Source organism: Calypte anna, chromosome 2, assembly GCF_003957555.1.
Source record: "Calypte anna isolate BGI_N300 chromosome 2, bCalAnn1_v1.p, whole genome shotgun sequence".
Taxonomy (NCBI): Eukaryota; Metazoa; Chordata; class Aves; order Apodiformes; family Trochilidae; genus Calypte; species Calypte anna.
The window spans coordinates 36,225,228-36,242,483 of record NC_044245.1 but is presented as its reverse complement, the minus strand read 5'-3'; the positions used below and the strand labels follow the sequence as shown (position 1 = coordinate 36,242,483).

The 17,256-nt window shown below is 36.0% G+C and overlaps 1 protein-coding gene across 5 annotated transcripts in view; it reads left to right on the top strand.

The window, feature by feature from the left end:
* Positions 1–17,256, top strand: part of TBC1D5 (TBC1 domain family member 5) — a 308,217-nt gene that overhangs the window by 232,434 nt on the left and 58,527 nt on the right. For all 5 annotated transcript variants that reach the window (XM_030445412.1, XM_030445410.1, XM_030445409.1 and 2 more), the window contains 2 exons: positions 1,221–1,327; positions 15,844–15,929. In XM_030445412.1, the coding sequence (XP_030301272.1) occupies positions 1,221–1,327; positions 15,844–15,929 (193 nt within the window). The remainder of the gene's footprint in view (positions 1–1,220; positions 1,328–15,843; positions 15,930–17,256) is intronic.

Sequence of the window (17,256 nt, the reverse complement as noted above, 5' to 3'; positions counted from 1 at the left end):
ATCTTTCCCCCATAATCCTCTTGTTGAGGGAGGAAAGGTACAGGAAGATATGAGGCTAATTCACACGAAAGAAAAAAAGTGAAACATTTAAATCTTTCTGTCTGCGACAGTCAATTACTTTGCCTTTTATTGATTCCAAATGATTTTGTGTTTGCAATGGTCCTTGCTGGTGTAGAGGTCCAATAAATTAAAAGTCTTTGTCGATACAGGTGAAGTTCTCAGAATAGTCAAGTTTGTTAAAAATTTATTTACAATTACTGTTGGTGGAGGCTGTCTTTATGTTGCAGAGTGCAAGCATCATTAACAGGCACTACTTTGACAGCCATGGCAGATGGATTGCGTGGCTTTAGATGGTGCAAAAGAAATGAAGTAGTTTACATAGACCTGCCTGAAAAGATGTCTTTAATAATTGCACTCATAATTAGATTGATTGGGGGAAAAAAACCAAATCAAAACAGACGATAACAATGACAAGCAAAGAGCTACGGAGTATACTTACATAGATTCCAATAAAATCAAGCATAGTTTAAGAAAATGCTAAACTTCAGCAAAGCATGCTGAAAGTTTACTGAGTAAGTGAAAAATTCTAACTAAAGTATTTATAGAAAAAATCTAGCCTTTTTCCTGAACATTTCATGAGTAATTTCTTTTTTACAAGAAAACAAGGGGTTGTTTACATCATTTTGCACGTGTATATATGTGTGTGTCGTAATGGACGTGTATACATACATAAGAACAATGTAAGATATTTCTGCAAAGAATTGTCATTGTGGGGAAAGATTATCATAAAACCAGGACTGAATGGAAAATTTATCTCACAAATTATCATACTTCAATTTAGGTGTTTGTATAAAAAGGTCCATTTTGGAGGGTAGGACTGATTCTTCAAGCTTGCCCTGACCGCCACTGACTCAGGGAGGCTTTAGGTGCACAGCTACAGAGATCTAAATTTAGTCATCTAAATCTAGAGCTAACACAAATGTCTGTGACATACAGTCATAGGTAGGTTTAGTATTGTCCTTAATGATACTGGACCAAACATAGTCCTGAAGCTTGATTATGCAGGAGGTTTATGTGCTCTGAGCACTGTGGGGAAAGGCAGCTGAATCTGGACTGTAATGAATCTAGTGGGAAAAGTATTGGTTTACAATATCAAAACAGGATCATAGTGTTTCACTTTTTCTCTGTTTTGTTATGTTTTTCTTTCATTTTCATTGCAGTGATTTCAAGTAATTATCAGACCTGTTTGGGACTACTGATGCATTATCCACCTATTGGAGATGTTCACTCCCTTATCCTAAGAGCACTGTTTCTCCGAGATCCAAAGGTGAGCAGCTCACTGTGTAAATAAAGGAAATAAGTCACTCTAATGAAGTGTTCTAAATGCTAGGAAGTTAATAGCAACCTACATTTTGTGGACAAAAACTGTGGTTTTAACCTTCTTCTTCCCTTCCAAAAAAACAGAAGGAATGTGTTGGTATCCAAGAGCAGAACACAAGTTTCTTTTCTCTCTAAAGGATATCAGCCTATGACTTTGCTGAAGTTATGCAGGAGCTCTGGTAAATGCAGATATTTTTGCTCTTTACCTTTGATTGCTGTTCTGCACAGGCATCTTTCATAGGGAAGCATACTTTTGAGGAAAACAGTAGTATTTTATATAATGACCTAGTAAACTGTATCGCAACAGTCACCAGTTTTGTCTCTTTGTCATGAGATTTCTGCAGATTAATCACTGGTAATCCTTAAAGCACTACTCCACCCCCCAATATATAATAGTTACATGATGGTTTGCAATTAAGAGTGTGTTGTTGCAGTCTGAAAAGATCCACATGAATAAAATGCATAAATTGATAAATTTTATGTTGCATTTTACTAACACAGAGATTTTGATATTCTCAGCTATCCTAAAAAAAAAAAAAAAAAAGTGAACTTCTTGCCATTTTAGAATGACCTGTGTACATATGTGTGTATAATATGCAGGAAAAATCCACAATATATTAGGTAAAGTGTTGAGGTGAAGCTGTACACAGTAATCTTTGCAGTATTCAGATCTTTTGCAGATAGCAGAATTTGTGTTGTTCGTTTTGAGCTGTCTTGGTACTTCTCCCATTAGTAGGCTGCCAGTGTAAAGGCTGATTTCCCTCATCTTCTTGATGCATGTCACCTTTGAAAGTGAAAAATTCATCACGACTGCACTCTGACTGCCTTCTGCAAAATTTAATTCAGTACTAGTGTTTACAGTTTTATGGATTAAAAAAAAAGAAATGTCTCTTGGTTTCTATATCACTTCTTTGCAGAAATCTGCATCATTATAGCTGCTTTCTTCATTCCTCTTGGGCACAAAGATTTCTTTTATGACGAGAAGTAAAGTATATCATCTTTTAAGTGCATAAGAAAGTTTGTAACGTTAGATCTTAGGAATCTTTCTTAAGATTTCAGCAGCAGTCTGTGAAATCAGGCTACCCAGAAGTTATTTGTGTACGCTCCGAGTGAAACAAGATCAAGATATTTTTTTAGAGGGATAACACAGAGGGAGGAAAATTGTGCTAGGATATCAACTACATACAAAATGTAGTCTGACATTTATTTATAATATATGGCAAAAGATAGAATGATTACTAATTATTCAGCTGTCCTCCGAAACATCCTAGGCAGTGTACAGGGTTTCCTAACAGCTGGGCTTCCTAGAATAAGGAAGGTAAGCTGTTCTAAAGGATCACTTTAAAAAAAAAAAAAAAAAAGAGCTCCTTGTCTCAGAAAAAATTATATTTTCAATACTATGTCTTGCGTATTGGTCTCCTGTCTTTCCCTAGGTGTGGTTTTAAGTTTCACTTATGTGTCTTTAGGCATGTGTCACTTCAACCCAACATATTTCTGAAATACTGTTCTATAAGACCTACACATAAAATTTTTCCAAGTCTATCAAAATACACAGAATGAAACGGAAGACCCAACAAGACATGGTGGGTGCTGCAGGAGTCTAGAGGCAGTACACAGATTATACACCAATACAAGTAGGAAAATTATTATACCTTTTTTTTTTTTTTGCTATCTGCATAAAGATAATTCAGTTTGCTTTCATTCCCTGAGAAGATAAAAGGAGATTGGAAGAAAAGACACAGAGATTTTAGTCAGTAGTGTAGCTTGTAAGTGATTAGCAAATTCAGTGCTTAATGATTTTTCTTCCTCCTTTGATGTTTCCCCGTGCATATCTCCATCACCAGCTTGTAGTTTCTAATGGGAAATTACACTTGGTTCAGTGCAATTTGAATCTCCTGAGACAGAGATGTGTTGTTCTATATGGTATTGCTTCCAAGCTTTTGCTTGGATTTTAATCTGTGCTGCTGGGGAACTCTTGTGTAGGAGGCTGTGGCATGGCCCAGTGGCTTCTCTCTTGTTATTTGTTGAACATAGCAAGAATGCTTAGCATCATTCCAAATATCTAAGAGAGGCTTGCTCACCACTCCTTGGAGATTTAAGTATCAGCTGGACAAGAAATGCAGTTTAGAAGTCATGGACAAGCACAAACATGAATCTGCCTCTTGCAGATATGTTAACATGTCTTGTCTTTGGGATAATTACTGTGTCTGGGTAAATGCCAGATAATCTCTCTGAGGGCAAGTTCTGGGGTATCTGGACTGAGTGGTTGGTGGTATGTACATAAAATTGAAGGGTTCTTAAGGAAAAGTCCTGTCATAAATAGTGAGGTTGTTAAGATGGATCTGATACAGCCTTTCCATCCATAAATGCCAATTCTTGAAGTAACCTGTATTTTCACATCTGATAACATCCATTAGTTCTTCTATTTCTTTGGTCTGACCTAACAGGTATCTCCTCCTTACTTATTTTACTTTATTTTAGCTCAGGAGGGCTAAACTTTGGCTTGATAAATATCTCTGGTTTGGTTTGCTGTTTTTCACTGCAGTCATCAGCAGGAGAACAACCTAAATGTCAAAAGAAAGCTATACTTAAAAGATGGGTGACATCTTTTTCATACAGCTGGGCAAATACAATTTCCTGAGCTTTTGTGTAATCAAACCTTACCAGAAACGTTAGCATTATCCAGTAATAACTATAATGTAAAAAGTGCTTGCCATTAATGTAATGTTTGCAGCACCTGTCCTTTTGACTTGGCAGACCCCAGCTGGTGGTCAGGATGCACCAACATTTTAGATTCCACATCCCTGATACATTCCAGTGCCACAGAAGAGAATTAGAGAGCTGCATAATAGCTGAAAACAACTTAATGCACCTGTTTCTGAAGGAGGGCCTGAGAGATACTAGTTTTGCAGACATGAGTATGGATCAATGCAAAATAATTGAATTTCAGCCTTTTCTGTATTTGGCTAGCTCCAGTTCTTAAAATCTGGAATGAAAAGCTCAAATCAGTGTTGCTGTCTTGGCATGAAGTGATAAACTTAACCTTCTTAGCAGAGTATTTGTTTTACATGTCTTTGAACAGATTATTACCTGAATTTTTGATATGAAAGTAGCTTCTATGCACTTATAGTCCTTCTGAATATAAAAGTAGAGCTTCTTATGGACGAATGGGCTATAAAAAGTATGTATATGTGAAATGAGGAAATAAGGGAAGGGTTTTTGTATCTATCCAAAAGGATTTACTGAAGGTGTGTCTCTGTATTTAGCATCCCACGAGTGGCCAATTTTCTTCATTTTTTTTCCATATCAAAACCACTGAGCACTGTTAATTTTCAAAGCAAAGGCTGCAAAATTAAGAAGTATAGATACAGAGACAGGGCAGTTGAAAAATATAAAGTGATTAAAAAACATGGTTCTAACTAGAGTTGTTCAAATAAAAAAAAAATTAAAAAACCCAATTAGAAACAAAAGTCATAGAAAATGTGAACATATTGTGTTCCTTAAATAACCAGATGTTCTTTCCTTCCTGAAGGCAGCCAGGGCTAGGAATGAAAGGTTTTAAACTATTGTTTTAAGTTAACTGTGAATTTTGCAAATCTGTTTTCACCCTTTAGCAAATAAAATTCTAATACAGCAACATAAGCAAAGTAGTTTTCATCTTTGGGTGTTCTTATTTGTATGTTTTTCTGGGTTGAAGTGTTAACCTTATCACAACGACTTATTAGAAAAGTAAAGCACTATATATATATTACAGTTTCATATTCCATACTAAGCACCTGACAAATATCCTTTGTCTGAAAGCTTACTGTATTTATGCCTAAGATTTATGTAAAACAAATTTGGTCTCAAATTCTAACATGGTGATTTACACTATGTGTTGAGCTAGTCTAGTTAGGAGCTTAATCAAAGTAAACACCTTGTATCAAGCCATGGATTCAAAAAAGGAAGAAGGAAAGTGGCTGTGCTTGGTTGATGGGAATTAATTTGTTAATTATACTAATAACGGTTTAGTTACTGCTGCTGCTGTTTTCTTATTAAATTTTAAGCTATTTGCTGACATTGAAAGTGGTCGTATAATAATATTATATTCTAACTAAATCCATGATGAAGCATACATGACATTTCAAAGAAGTCTTATTAGTTCATCGTGACTGAAATTACAGGTACTGCCAGAAAAGTTTAACAATAATATATGGTCATGATCATTCATGTAATGATTAGTCAGAGAAATGTACATTCTAGCTCTTCAACTTTTCACAATCTGAGCAGCAAGTGACAAGGGAGAAACACGTTACTGAAATTTTGAACCGAGCTCTTTGTACATTTATTTTCAGCTGCATTTTCTTCTTAAGCAGCTGCCACCATTTCAGAGTTTTCTCCAAGGTAGTTTCATGTGCCTGAAAGGCTGTTGAGTTTCACTTTCTTCTTCTTCAGATAAATTCTTTTCTCTACACTCATTAACTGAGGTGCTGCTGCAGAACTGCAACTGTCCTTTGAAAGCTGCCGTTATGTCAGTATTGTTTGTTTTGCTGTTTGTGGCAGGAGAAAAGCAGGTTTGGGGTTGTTTTGTTTGTTTGTTAGCATTGTGTGTGCAATCTGGCATTAATTACCTCTCTTTAATGACCAGATTGCAGCCAATCAGAAGTTGGGATCTGGCAGAGTTTGGGCATTAGCAGCTCATTAATTTGTACCTACACAGGCAGTGGGGTGTGGAGTCCATTTGGTTAGAGGGGTACCAGCAAGGGAGAGGGGAGGCCTGAACAAACATTTGCCTTTTGTGTGTTTGGGGTTTTTTTCAATCATGAGGACTTTGACTGATTTTTTAGAAGATTCACTATTATGCTGTAAGGATTTGGAGTGTATAAAAAGTATCAGAAATCTGGGATATTGGATATCCCATTGCGTTATGGTCTGGCAGTACAGATAAGGTCACCTGCACTTTAAAGGAAAGTTGCTTCTACAGGGGATGTGACTGAGAAAGGAAACAAGGTTTCCCAGAAAAGCTAGGTACATTTCTTTGCATCTGGGTGGAAAGGAATTAGGAGAAACAAAAAAATCATAGAATCATAGAATCATAGAATTGGCTGGGTTAGAAGGGACCTCAGAGATCATCAAGTCCAACCCTTGAACCACTGTTGCGGTTGCTAGACCATGGCACCGAGTGCCACATCCAGTCTCTTTTTAAGTATCTCCAGGGACGGGGAATCCACTACTTCACTGGGCAGCCCATTCCAATGCTTGATCACCCTCTCCGTAAAGAAATTCTTTCTAATATCCAACCTAAACCTCCCCTGGCACAACTTAAGACCATGCCCTCTTGTCTTGTTGAAAGTTGTCTAGGAAAAGAGACCAACCCCCACCTGGCTACAATCTCCTTTCCGGGAGTTGTAGAGAGAGATGAGGTCTCCCCTGAGCCTCCTCTTCTCCAGGCTGAACAGCCCCAGCTCCCTCAGCCTCTCCTCATAGGGTCTGAGTTTGAAATAAAAACATTTGCTCACAGTGATTCACAGAGAACTTCTATATGCCTGGTTTTTTCAAAGATTAAGGTCTTGAATGTTTAATGCTATGTAGGTAGATTCTCATGAAAAAAAAAAAATGTGTCAGGATGTTTGAATTTACCTCTGGTTTTATATCCATGTTCTGTTCATTGTAGTGAACCCAAGCATTTTGGTTGTCTACCTTCCCCATTTTCAAATCCATTACGGTTAGATGTAATCTAAACACCTCTCTCCAAATAAAAGGATGATTTTTCGGTAACTGCATGCTAAGCTTTTTAATGTGGGCCCATACAGCTAAGAATTGCATATATTGTACATATAAGATATTGTACATGAGATGTTAACTTGTTCTTTGTTTATATTTGTGTTCTTAAAATCAGAAATTTTTGCTTTCCAAGGAGATAGTCTATACTTCATTCTAAGAAATACAGTCTTAAATACTCAGTTATGTGTTTCATTAATAGAATAAGGTGTGACAGGCATCTATGAGTTTAATAATAAATTTCTTGGAATAACTATGTTGCCATAGTACCACATAAAAATAGTAATCATACCATGAATTTTAAATCTTCAGTTTTGTTTATTTGAAAACCTTCATTCCCAGTGTACCTATGCATTTTAAACTTAAAAAAAGGCTACATGGTCAATACTCATGGTAGAATAATGTTCTCATGTCTCCCAAAGTTAATTGATGTCTCCCCTCGTTTATGTTCACCATTTAATCAACCCACCATAAAATAATCATCTTCTTCAAAGCATCCTGTACATCACAAATGGTATTTTCTGGAAAAAAAATTGGGAAATGGTTAGTTAGTCAACTAGTCAAGACTTTTAGCATAAGAAGTCTTTCAGAGTCCTTCTTATTCCTCGGCATCATACATAACACAATAGTCATCACTTCAGGGCAGTGAGAGGTGGCTGGCAATTTCTGGGAGGGTGGAGAGGTTCAAAGTCTTTCAGAGGAGACAGCTAAGGATGAATTAGGAACCCTTGTTTCTACTTGCAAGTAATCCTAAAAACAAGTATGTAATAGTGTTGTATAGAACAGTAAGCAACATGCATTATTCAGTAAATAATCTGGGCAACTGCTTGCTGATAAGCCACCTGGAATTGAAATTTCAAACACAAGGGAAAAAAAGTGTTTGCATTTTTGAATCTTATCTGCAGATTTCATAATTTTGCCTTTTATCAAAGTGTCTTCCCTAATAGTCAGGCAGAGAAGGCATGAGGTGCAGCAACATCATTTTCAGGCCAGAGGGGCAATCGGGAAACATTTAGAAACAGGGAAAAAAATATTGTCCTGTGCTGATCAGCAATCCTGATAATATTCACTGAGAATTCATAAGCTCTGTCATGTAAGTACTTGAAGGAGGCAAAATAGAAGAGAAAGTTCTCATGGGAAGCCAAAACTTGCTAGCAAATAAAAAAAATCTGATTGTACTTGATGGTAAAGCAAGAAGCTGTAGCACTTCAAGCTACCAATAAAACTTATTGCTTGTGAATTTCTGTTTCTTTCAATTGATTGGTTTACTTTTGTTTGTAAAGTCTTCTAAAGCTACTGACCCCTTCATAAATAGTAATGATGTTATTTATAACATTACAGTAGTAAAATGTATTTAAAAGTGTTAGAGGTGATTATGGTTCTTCTTGTATGTAACCTGACAATTCATTTAATCACTCCTACTTTGCAAGGTAGCTTATCAAAAGGAAGCACTTAAAACGCTTTGATTCTACCTAATCAAAAGTTCTCCATATCATAATTTATTTATTTGACTAAAATTTGCAAAACAGAACCTGTGAGTTATATAAAAATAGATTCACAACTTTTCAATAATGTATGAAAGATTAGGTACTGACTCATATCTAATCTATTATGGTGGAATTTAAGTGCAGTCTCTTCTGATATAAATGTGGATAAACTGCTGGTATATTGACATATTTTACAGTAAATATTAATGTATTAATTGTTGTATACAGAGCTGTTTGGGGACATTTATATTGAGGAGCCATTCTCTGAAAGAATGATATGAAGCAGGGATGGTGTAACTTTGCTGTAACTTTGCTGATGGTGGTTCTTTGCTGTAACTTTTAATGGCAAATTAGGTTTAGGAGATAGGAAGTAGGACTCTTTGCCCTTTATCTTTTTAAGGAGCAGTGTTCAAAATGGCTCTGCAGTCTTCTCATTATTGGAATCTCAAAATGAAAGGAGTTTCTTGTCTTGCAGCATCAGGAGCTTAGCTTCTCTCTGCATTTTAGGAGAAAAGGCTCGGATGCCATATTTCTTTTCCTGTGGCGTGTGCATGGGGATCTTTGAAAGAGCCTTTTTCGCTCCCTTAAGGACCTTTTACATAGCACATTACACACAGAACAGAAGTTAATCTGTTTCTTTTCCATTTAGCAGAAATAACCAAATAGCACCTTAAAATGTTCTTGTTTCTCCCTGGTATGTGAGATTTGTGTATATCTGGAGAAGATACAAAGCTGTAAGTGTGGTTATAAGGGTTTTATCAGTATAAGCTTCGGGTATCTGCATTACTCACAAAGCCATCAGTGAGTTATGCAGGTTGTCCAAAATGAGTGCCAATAAAACCATAATGTGGTAGCTTTTCTGTACATAAAGATGTCATATTTTAAATCTCATAATTTGGAGCATTCCAGGGTTTCAAGCAAGGCTTGCTGTGTGTTCTTTTCAAAAGCCTGGATCTTTCCTCCAGAATGTTGTAAAACTCCTGTTCCTAACCGTGTGGGGCTGCAAGATGCCAGAGCATAAATCTGTCAGGGGGCAGGGCCGAGCACTGTCAGATTTATACCTCACTATTTAGTTAATTTACTTCTTAAAACTAAGGGTTCCGCTGAAAAATAGATGACTAAATTAAGAGGCAGATTTAAAAGGTACTTAAGCTATCCTGTTGATGCAAGATGGGGATTTTATGTAGGTTATGAACTTGAATGTTGGCAGGTCGGAGTCTTTTTGTCTGGAATATTGATACAAGCTGATTTGGTAGGATTTGATCTACTTGTTAAAATGCAATAGGCTGCAAAACTGTACATTGAGGGGAAAAAAAAATAGGCTTTCCAATCAGCTAGAGGAAAAGAAGCCAGAAAGCACAGCTAGAAGTTTCTTTCTGTCAAGTCATTGAAGTATTTTCAAATCTCACTTGTCATTTTTGTTTCATTTCTTCGTCTCCTGTCATAGAATGCCCATGCCAGAGAAAGTATGTGTGTATGAAGTTAAAAACAGACCATAACACACAGTATTTAAAATACTGGAGGGTTGTCACATAACAAAATAAGGTAATTTATTTCAGCTTGATCCAAGTTCAGGTGTTTCTTCCTTCCTTGACCCAATTAACTGAGTTTTGCTTTCATTTCTTTCTGGGAATTTCTGTCGTTTTGGGGGAAAAAAACCACTCTCTAATTTTCTTTAGAAACAATTAAATGTGATAGTACTTCATGCTGTTATTGCATTGTAAATAACGAGTTCTGTGATTGAGCAGCATCTTTCTGAAAAATGTAAACAGGAAGTGTTATTCCCAGTTTGAGGATTATGGTGTTCCTTTGCCAATGCCAGTATTAGTGCACAGATCTCCTGACTCCTGTGATTAAGGAAGTTTATTAGTTCTTTACAGGATATTTGTCTTGTACTACTTTCACACACATACATGCCATCTCTTGACCTATGTTTTATTTAACACAATATTTTGTTATTGGCCTTCAACCCTTCAGAACTGACAATAGTACATTACATCCTGTAGTGTCTCTTGGGACTTTTTTTGATTGTTTTATGAGATATTTCACTCAGTGTTTTGTAGGTGGACGGAATACCTTTTGTGCTTCAGGAGATTGTGTGTTCTGCAGAAGGTACAACTAGAGAGAAGGAAAATGTGAATATGAAAGTTTTGTATGGGGAGCAGCATTTGCTTTGGGCATTCTAGAGTTTTGGGATGGGTTGTTTGCTTACTAAAGAAAATATTTTGGTTTTTTTTTTCTAATGTTAAGCCATTGTGTATGCTGTATCAGTCCAGTCACAGAACAGAGATAGCTGCTTGGATGCCTGACAAAAAAATAAAAAGAGGAAAGATGATCTTCTCTGTGCAGCTAGGTTATTATGTACTTGTTCATATGCACTTCATACTAATGGTTAGTGCCTAACTCTATTCCTTATCCACATCTAAGCTGCTGCATTTCAGTTCTTTTCCCAGTCCAAATTTTTGCCATGTTGGTGTCATCTTTATGAAAGAAAGCATAGCTGAAGGAAATCATAAACCTTTGCTGACCTTCCAAGCATATTAGAAACAAATGAAAGAAAAAAAAATAGCATTTTAATACACAGATATTTTAGGGTATTTGAGAATTATGAAAAATTACAGTATTGCTCTGCCAGCTGAAGCAGGGGGGAAAGGAACAAACTCGCTTCTTAAAAATATCTGAGTAGAATAAACAACACTGCATAATTATCGTTCTCTTTTTATATTTGTTTAGTTCAGACAATTCTTTTGTTTAGGCTTAAAATATTATTAATTTCAGGAAGAAAAAAATAAACATACATGTTTGGCAGCAGTTGTTTAATATACTAAAAAAATTAGTTTTAAAAAATCCTGTTTGGCACTAGTGAGATTATTATTTTGGTGAGCCTATTGCTGCATGTACATACAAGTCAGGGCTGCTCTCCTCTTTCTTTTTTCTCTGTTGCATTTGGCTTCTCTAGTTTCAGATACAATCTATTAAGTGGAGTATTTTTCAGTAGCTGAGGTTTTCCCACCTGTCTACCCTAAAACACCTGCACCATATGTTTGTGTAACCCTGTAATGCATTGTGGTTTGGGCCTTGAGAAATTCCCCCAGAGCTTTTTGCTTATAAACAGCTAAGCAATTCATTTCTCTAATGACGAGTGCTTTTCCCTTGGCATTGAGGCAATAGCATGTTTGCTAAAATAAGTCTCATTTTTCATCAGACATATTAAAAATCTTTTTTTTCATTGTTAACTCTTCAAATTTTGTGCAAAATGGTATTAGATTTTTTTTTCTCTTAATAAGACTAAAGAGAGGAGAAAAGGAAACACCTCGACAAAGAAGAAAAAAAGAAGTCTTGTAGAGATGCTTGCACCTGCATGTAAACTTTCACAAATAACGTGTTCAGATGGTGAAAGGATGCATTGCAGCAATAGCCTGGTTGTTCTGAGATCCTTCAGAACAGTTCTGTTGTGCACAAGCATGCTCTGAAATCTCGTATCAGCTCCGTGGGTAATGTGATATGTCCAGGGGCTGGGGAGGAAAAGGGTAATACTAGGGGATTTCAGGTTCTGACCCTGGCCTGAGCCCCCTGCCTAGGAAAAGAGCAGGAGTGGGTATAACTTAACTCAGCCTCGTGTCCCTGGAGGATAATAAAGCCAAAACCCCCCGGAACCTCCTGCCAGCTGTGGAAATTGGAGTGAGTCTGGTGGTGGCTGGGAACAGAAGGAGGAGGAGGGGGATTAAGCAGGCAAATGATGGGGGGGCATCTTTTAGGCAAGAAAAAGACTCAGAGGCAGGAGAAACTCAGATACACACAACATTTTAAGACATCTCTTCCCTTTGAGCTGTGGCGTTTTTAAGAGGCAAAGTCCAAAGCCACATGAATTTCTGCCTGTGCTTCTATATCTGAATATTGTGCATTGTTCTTTTAAAAGTATAAATTGGGTATATTCCACCAGTTGAAAGTAAGCTTGCTCTAGCTAGAAATTAAGACTGGAGGAATTATAAAACCAGCAGACTGGTTTTACAGATTGGGTGTGGGGAAGAGGGTATTCTAGTCACAGGCAGCTTTTCTCTCCAGTTTCTGCACTGAATTCCCTTAGAAAGGGAAAAATATAAATATATAATATAAAGTATATAAAATATATAGTAAAATCATACATTACATTTATATAATATAAAAAATGTAATCTGTATAATGCCCTTACACAATTTCTTAAGGGGATTCCACAAACGACTAATTTTAAGGGTTGATTTCATGATCACTTTGTAAGAAAAAAGATTTTTTCTGAGGTGCTCCTCAAAATGCTTACATAAATAGAAATGAAAAGGAAAAAACCTTACTTGCTTAAGTAACTAAAAATACAAATAGGATCATTCTAAATTTTACTGTGTAGAAAAGATATGTGGTTACTGTGAATATTTTAAGCAACAGCAATTTTGCTGTAAATAAGTTTGTTTAGTCGTCAGTCCTAATATATGGAACAAAATATAGGGGACAACTCAAAATGAATGCTTAGAGAAGAATTTAAAATTCATAAGGGAGAGATCCTGTAATTGTGTAGGTTATCCTTCCTGCTTCTTATATTTAATTTACTGAAATGAGTAAAAATAATATAACAACTAAAGGACAATCACAATGACATAAAGGCCATGATGTTCACAAGAACATATTTTTTGCTGTCTGATTTGCAGTTTTCAGAAGTGTTTATAGTGTCTGTGATACTTCACAGAGTTATATGCTCACATATATGTCATATTTTGGGTTTTTTTAAATAATGAATTTTTCCAAAAGGATATCTCTCCAGTGTTAGGAAAGTAGTTGCAGCAGCTACCCATGATATTTACTGTCTTGCATTTCTAATGTTTTATCAACAGCATTTTTTCTGAGTGCTTTTTTTTTCACTGCGTGTAATAGTATTTTAAACTGCTTCTTCCTCTGATATCTTTAAACCTCATAGGAATTTAAATAGGGCCCTGTGAAAGTTATGCTTGAGCCTTATTCATATATTTGAGTTAGATCATTATTGCTATTAATGTCTTTAAGTGCTTAGATAGTAAATCAGCCTTTCGTGTCTGGAATTGCTTGTCATTTCTGCATAAGTATGTTTCAGGATGCTGTTGCACATGATCTTTTTTTTTTTTAATTCTGAAGCAAGCTGTAATTTTTTGTTTATTTATTTATTGGGTGGTGGAAATTTCAGGTTTTTTGCTTAGTTTAAAATACATGCTGAGTTATTGGATGCAAAACTGGCTAACATATGGTAATGTGAATTTTTCAAAGGGCTGTCTTATGACTTAGAAGTGCCCATTATTTTAATCAACTCTTACTCCTCCACCTTGTTGAAATGGTCATCAAGACACGTAAAGAAAAAAGTTATTTACTTCGTGGGAGGAAAGTTACTGTTTGAATACTTGCATAGTAGTCTCAGAGCCATCAGTTATCCTCATCACGTCAGTTTGGATTTGATTATCATAGAAATGCATTGAATTACCAAACCAGAGCAATAGTAACTAAAGCTGATTCATTGTTATTGCTGTCAGTTGATGAGGACTGACTTACAAGCTATATGAATGGGTAGAGTTATGCAAATATTGTTTTTATAACAGGAGAAGAAAAATGTAGAGCGGCCATTACAAAGTGGGTGGTAGGAAAGGTGAGGATTTTTTTCATGCTTGTCTAATAGTTTTTAGTTGCTTTGCTTTTTAATGAACATTACAAATAGGATACACTTTTTAAAATAGTTAATGTGTTTCCAAAGAAAGAAAATGAGATATTTTGTACTAGATTAAGTCTGTGGGAAATTATCTGGAAATTCCCTGTCTTAAATTTGACCCCAGAAATCATCCTTTGATATGTCCCACCTCTATGAATCTTCTTTTGTGCACATGCAATATTTTGCTCTATAAAATGAAATTCTGACATGCTCGTCCAAAAATAAGATTTTCAAGGATGCAGGGTTATCTGCAGTTGTGTGGAAAATGAGAAGATAAGACTATGGATGTTCCAGTGTAAAGTGAAATCTGGAGGGCAAAATAATACAAAGTGAAACTGAAACAGCTGCAGACAGACTCCAGAAAAAAAATCATAATGTACTCTCACCTGTGAATAGCTGCTTCTGAAAGGTCATTGCGTAGTGCATGGAAATTATATTTACTGCTAGAAGAACTTAAGAAGGCAAATCAGAATAATACAGCCTATGAACGAATAAACTTTTAAAAGAAATCCTTGGAAAATATTTAGATCTCTTTTATACAATATATCTGATCGGTGTCCAGAAATTTGCTATTTTGTTATCTTTTACACCAAAAATGAACTACTTTAAGGAATTTCTCTCTTATTTTTTTAATTAATTTTCTTTAAGGGCCTCTCTGTACCTATCTGTTCTTTTTGTTTCATCTGTATGTGTATTTTTTAACCTAAAAATATTTACTCCCCGCCCCTTCCAAATAGTTTCCTCCAGGGTGCATTTATTTGATGCAGAGACTTTGTGCATATAAAATGGCCTACACTTAATCAATGTTCAGTGGATTGTTAGCTCCAAAAAGGATGATTTCAGAACTACTGAAGGCAGCATGCTTTAATGGAAGTTTCCTCATGGCAGAGGTGGAGACTAGAAAGTGGCTTCTGGTTTCAATATTTATGATATACCTTTTAATATAAGAAAACAGTTCTTTATTCGTGGCCTCTCTTTTGAGTAGGGTGAAATTTGCAGACAACAAAGGCTCTGTGTGCCATCTAGTGACAGAATTCAGCTTGTCTCACTGAATTTGCTATTCTTTGCTTCACTGTGACTGCTAGTGATACATTCAGCTCAAAATGTCAACTATAGTTTCCCCTTGCTTTTACCTTTTCCTTTTAAAAAGTACCTCTTTATCTGAGAGGTGGTAAAATTCTATACCTGAGCAAAAGGAATAAATCAGTTCCATCTCTGAACTTTTCCAAGAATTATTGATTTAGTTAGAAATGTTACCAATAGCCCCATCACTGTGTGGAAGAACACTAGTGTCTGTGAGCATGAAGTGGACTGACTGGTGACATTTGTTATTATTTTAAGTGATTTAAGGCTTGACTTGTATGTAACTGGCATTACTGCCTTGAGAAAAGAAATTATTCTTTAAATTTCTAATTTTCATTAGTGAGCGTACTTCTTGTCTCTCTACCTTAAATCTCCAATAAGGGATTATTTTTAAAAAAATACCTTTTTCTTTTTCTTTTTTTTTTTCTTAAGAGAAATCCAAGGCCAGTGACTCACCAATTCCAACAAAACTTAGATTATTACAAAGCACGTGGAGCAGACTTGATGAACAAAACCCGGTAAGTTGTTTCTGAATATGTGTGCACTTAACAGAGACCTCACATAAACAAAACGTTTTCTGAGTTACTTTTATCCCATGCAGGAACTGCATAAGCAGAATTAGAAGCATGTCTTTATTTCATTACGTTTCTTTTGAATCTTTACCTTGGCTATTATTACATGAAAAGGAAAGTTTTAGGTTTGTAGTCAGCTCGCTGGCATTTTTTTAAGGCTAAGGACATTCATATGTAATGACATGGAGTGAAAGCAGGGGGTAAAATGTTGCCAGTGTGAGTTCTGTAGCTGAAGAACTTCCAATAAGGCATCTACTCACAATTTGGAGTATCCATGTACCAGAACTCTGTCAATCGAATGAACATGAATCCAGTTTGAAGTAATCTTTGCTAAACCTTTTTGCAGCATTCCTCCCTTGTTTCAGAAGCATCTTGTACTGATGCTGCTAAAACTCCCTGCCAAGGCCATTTTATCTGGTGGCCACGAATGCAGAGGTGCCCATGCCCCAACTGAGTGGCCACAACATGGCTGCCAGTGGCTGATGGGTGGTGGCTGCTGGTGGCCACTGGGCAAGCCAGCACAAAATGCAATCAATTCCTTGCTTCAATTTACACTGTCACAGGCAGCTTCTTGGCTTGCACAGGCCCCTGGCCATATACACTGCCTGCTGATTCATAGGAACTTGCAGCCTTATAGACCTTTACACCTCTGTCAAATTCTGTTTAAATCAGTTACGTTGCAAGCTAGCTAAAATTTAAATGGAGTGGATTAAAAAGCTCTTAAGAATGGAGAAAGGAACAGAAATTAAAGGTGAGTAGTGATTACAAAAGCATGATTTAAAAAAACTACTATGTTAAGAATTACTCCCTTCTATTGCATTTATTTAATGGTTTTATTTTTTATTCTTTTTTTTTAATGGGCTCAAGGATTGCCTAAATTTGAAAAATACATTGCATTTCAAGGAATTTTGGTGAATGAAAAATTATGAAGCCCAAACAAGAAAGACACCTGTTGGAAATTTAAATTCTGTGCAAACAAATGGCTATTAAATCTGCTTAAGAATATAAAGTCATTGCCCACATATATAGCAAATAAACACTAAAGGAGAGGGGAAGTTTTTTAGAATAGTTCAGGTAGAGGAATAACTGGCATAAATTTGTCTTGACACAGGAACATTTAGAGCAGGTCAAATGGGGTAAACCTGTTTAAGACTGAACTAAAGAGAGAATTGAAAGATGTGTAACATTAGGAAATGTTTCTGCAGTGAGCTGAGAGATCAGTTACCAGGTCTTTTTAATCTTTAATTCCACAGATTAAATGACATATTTAAGA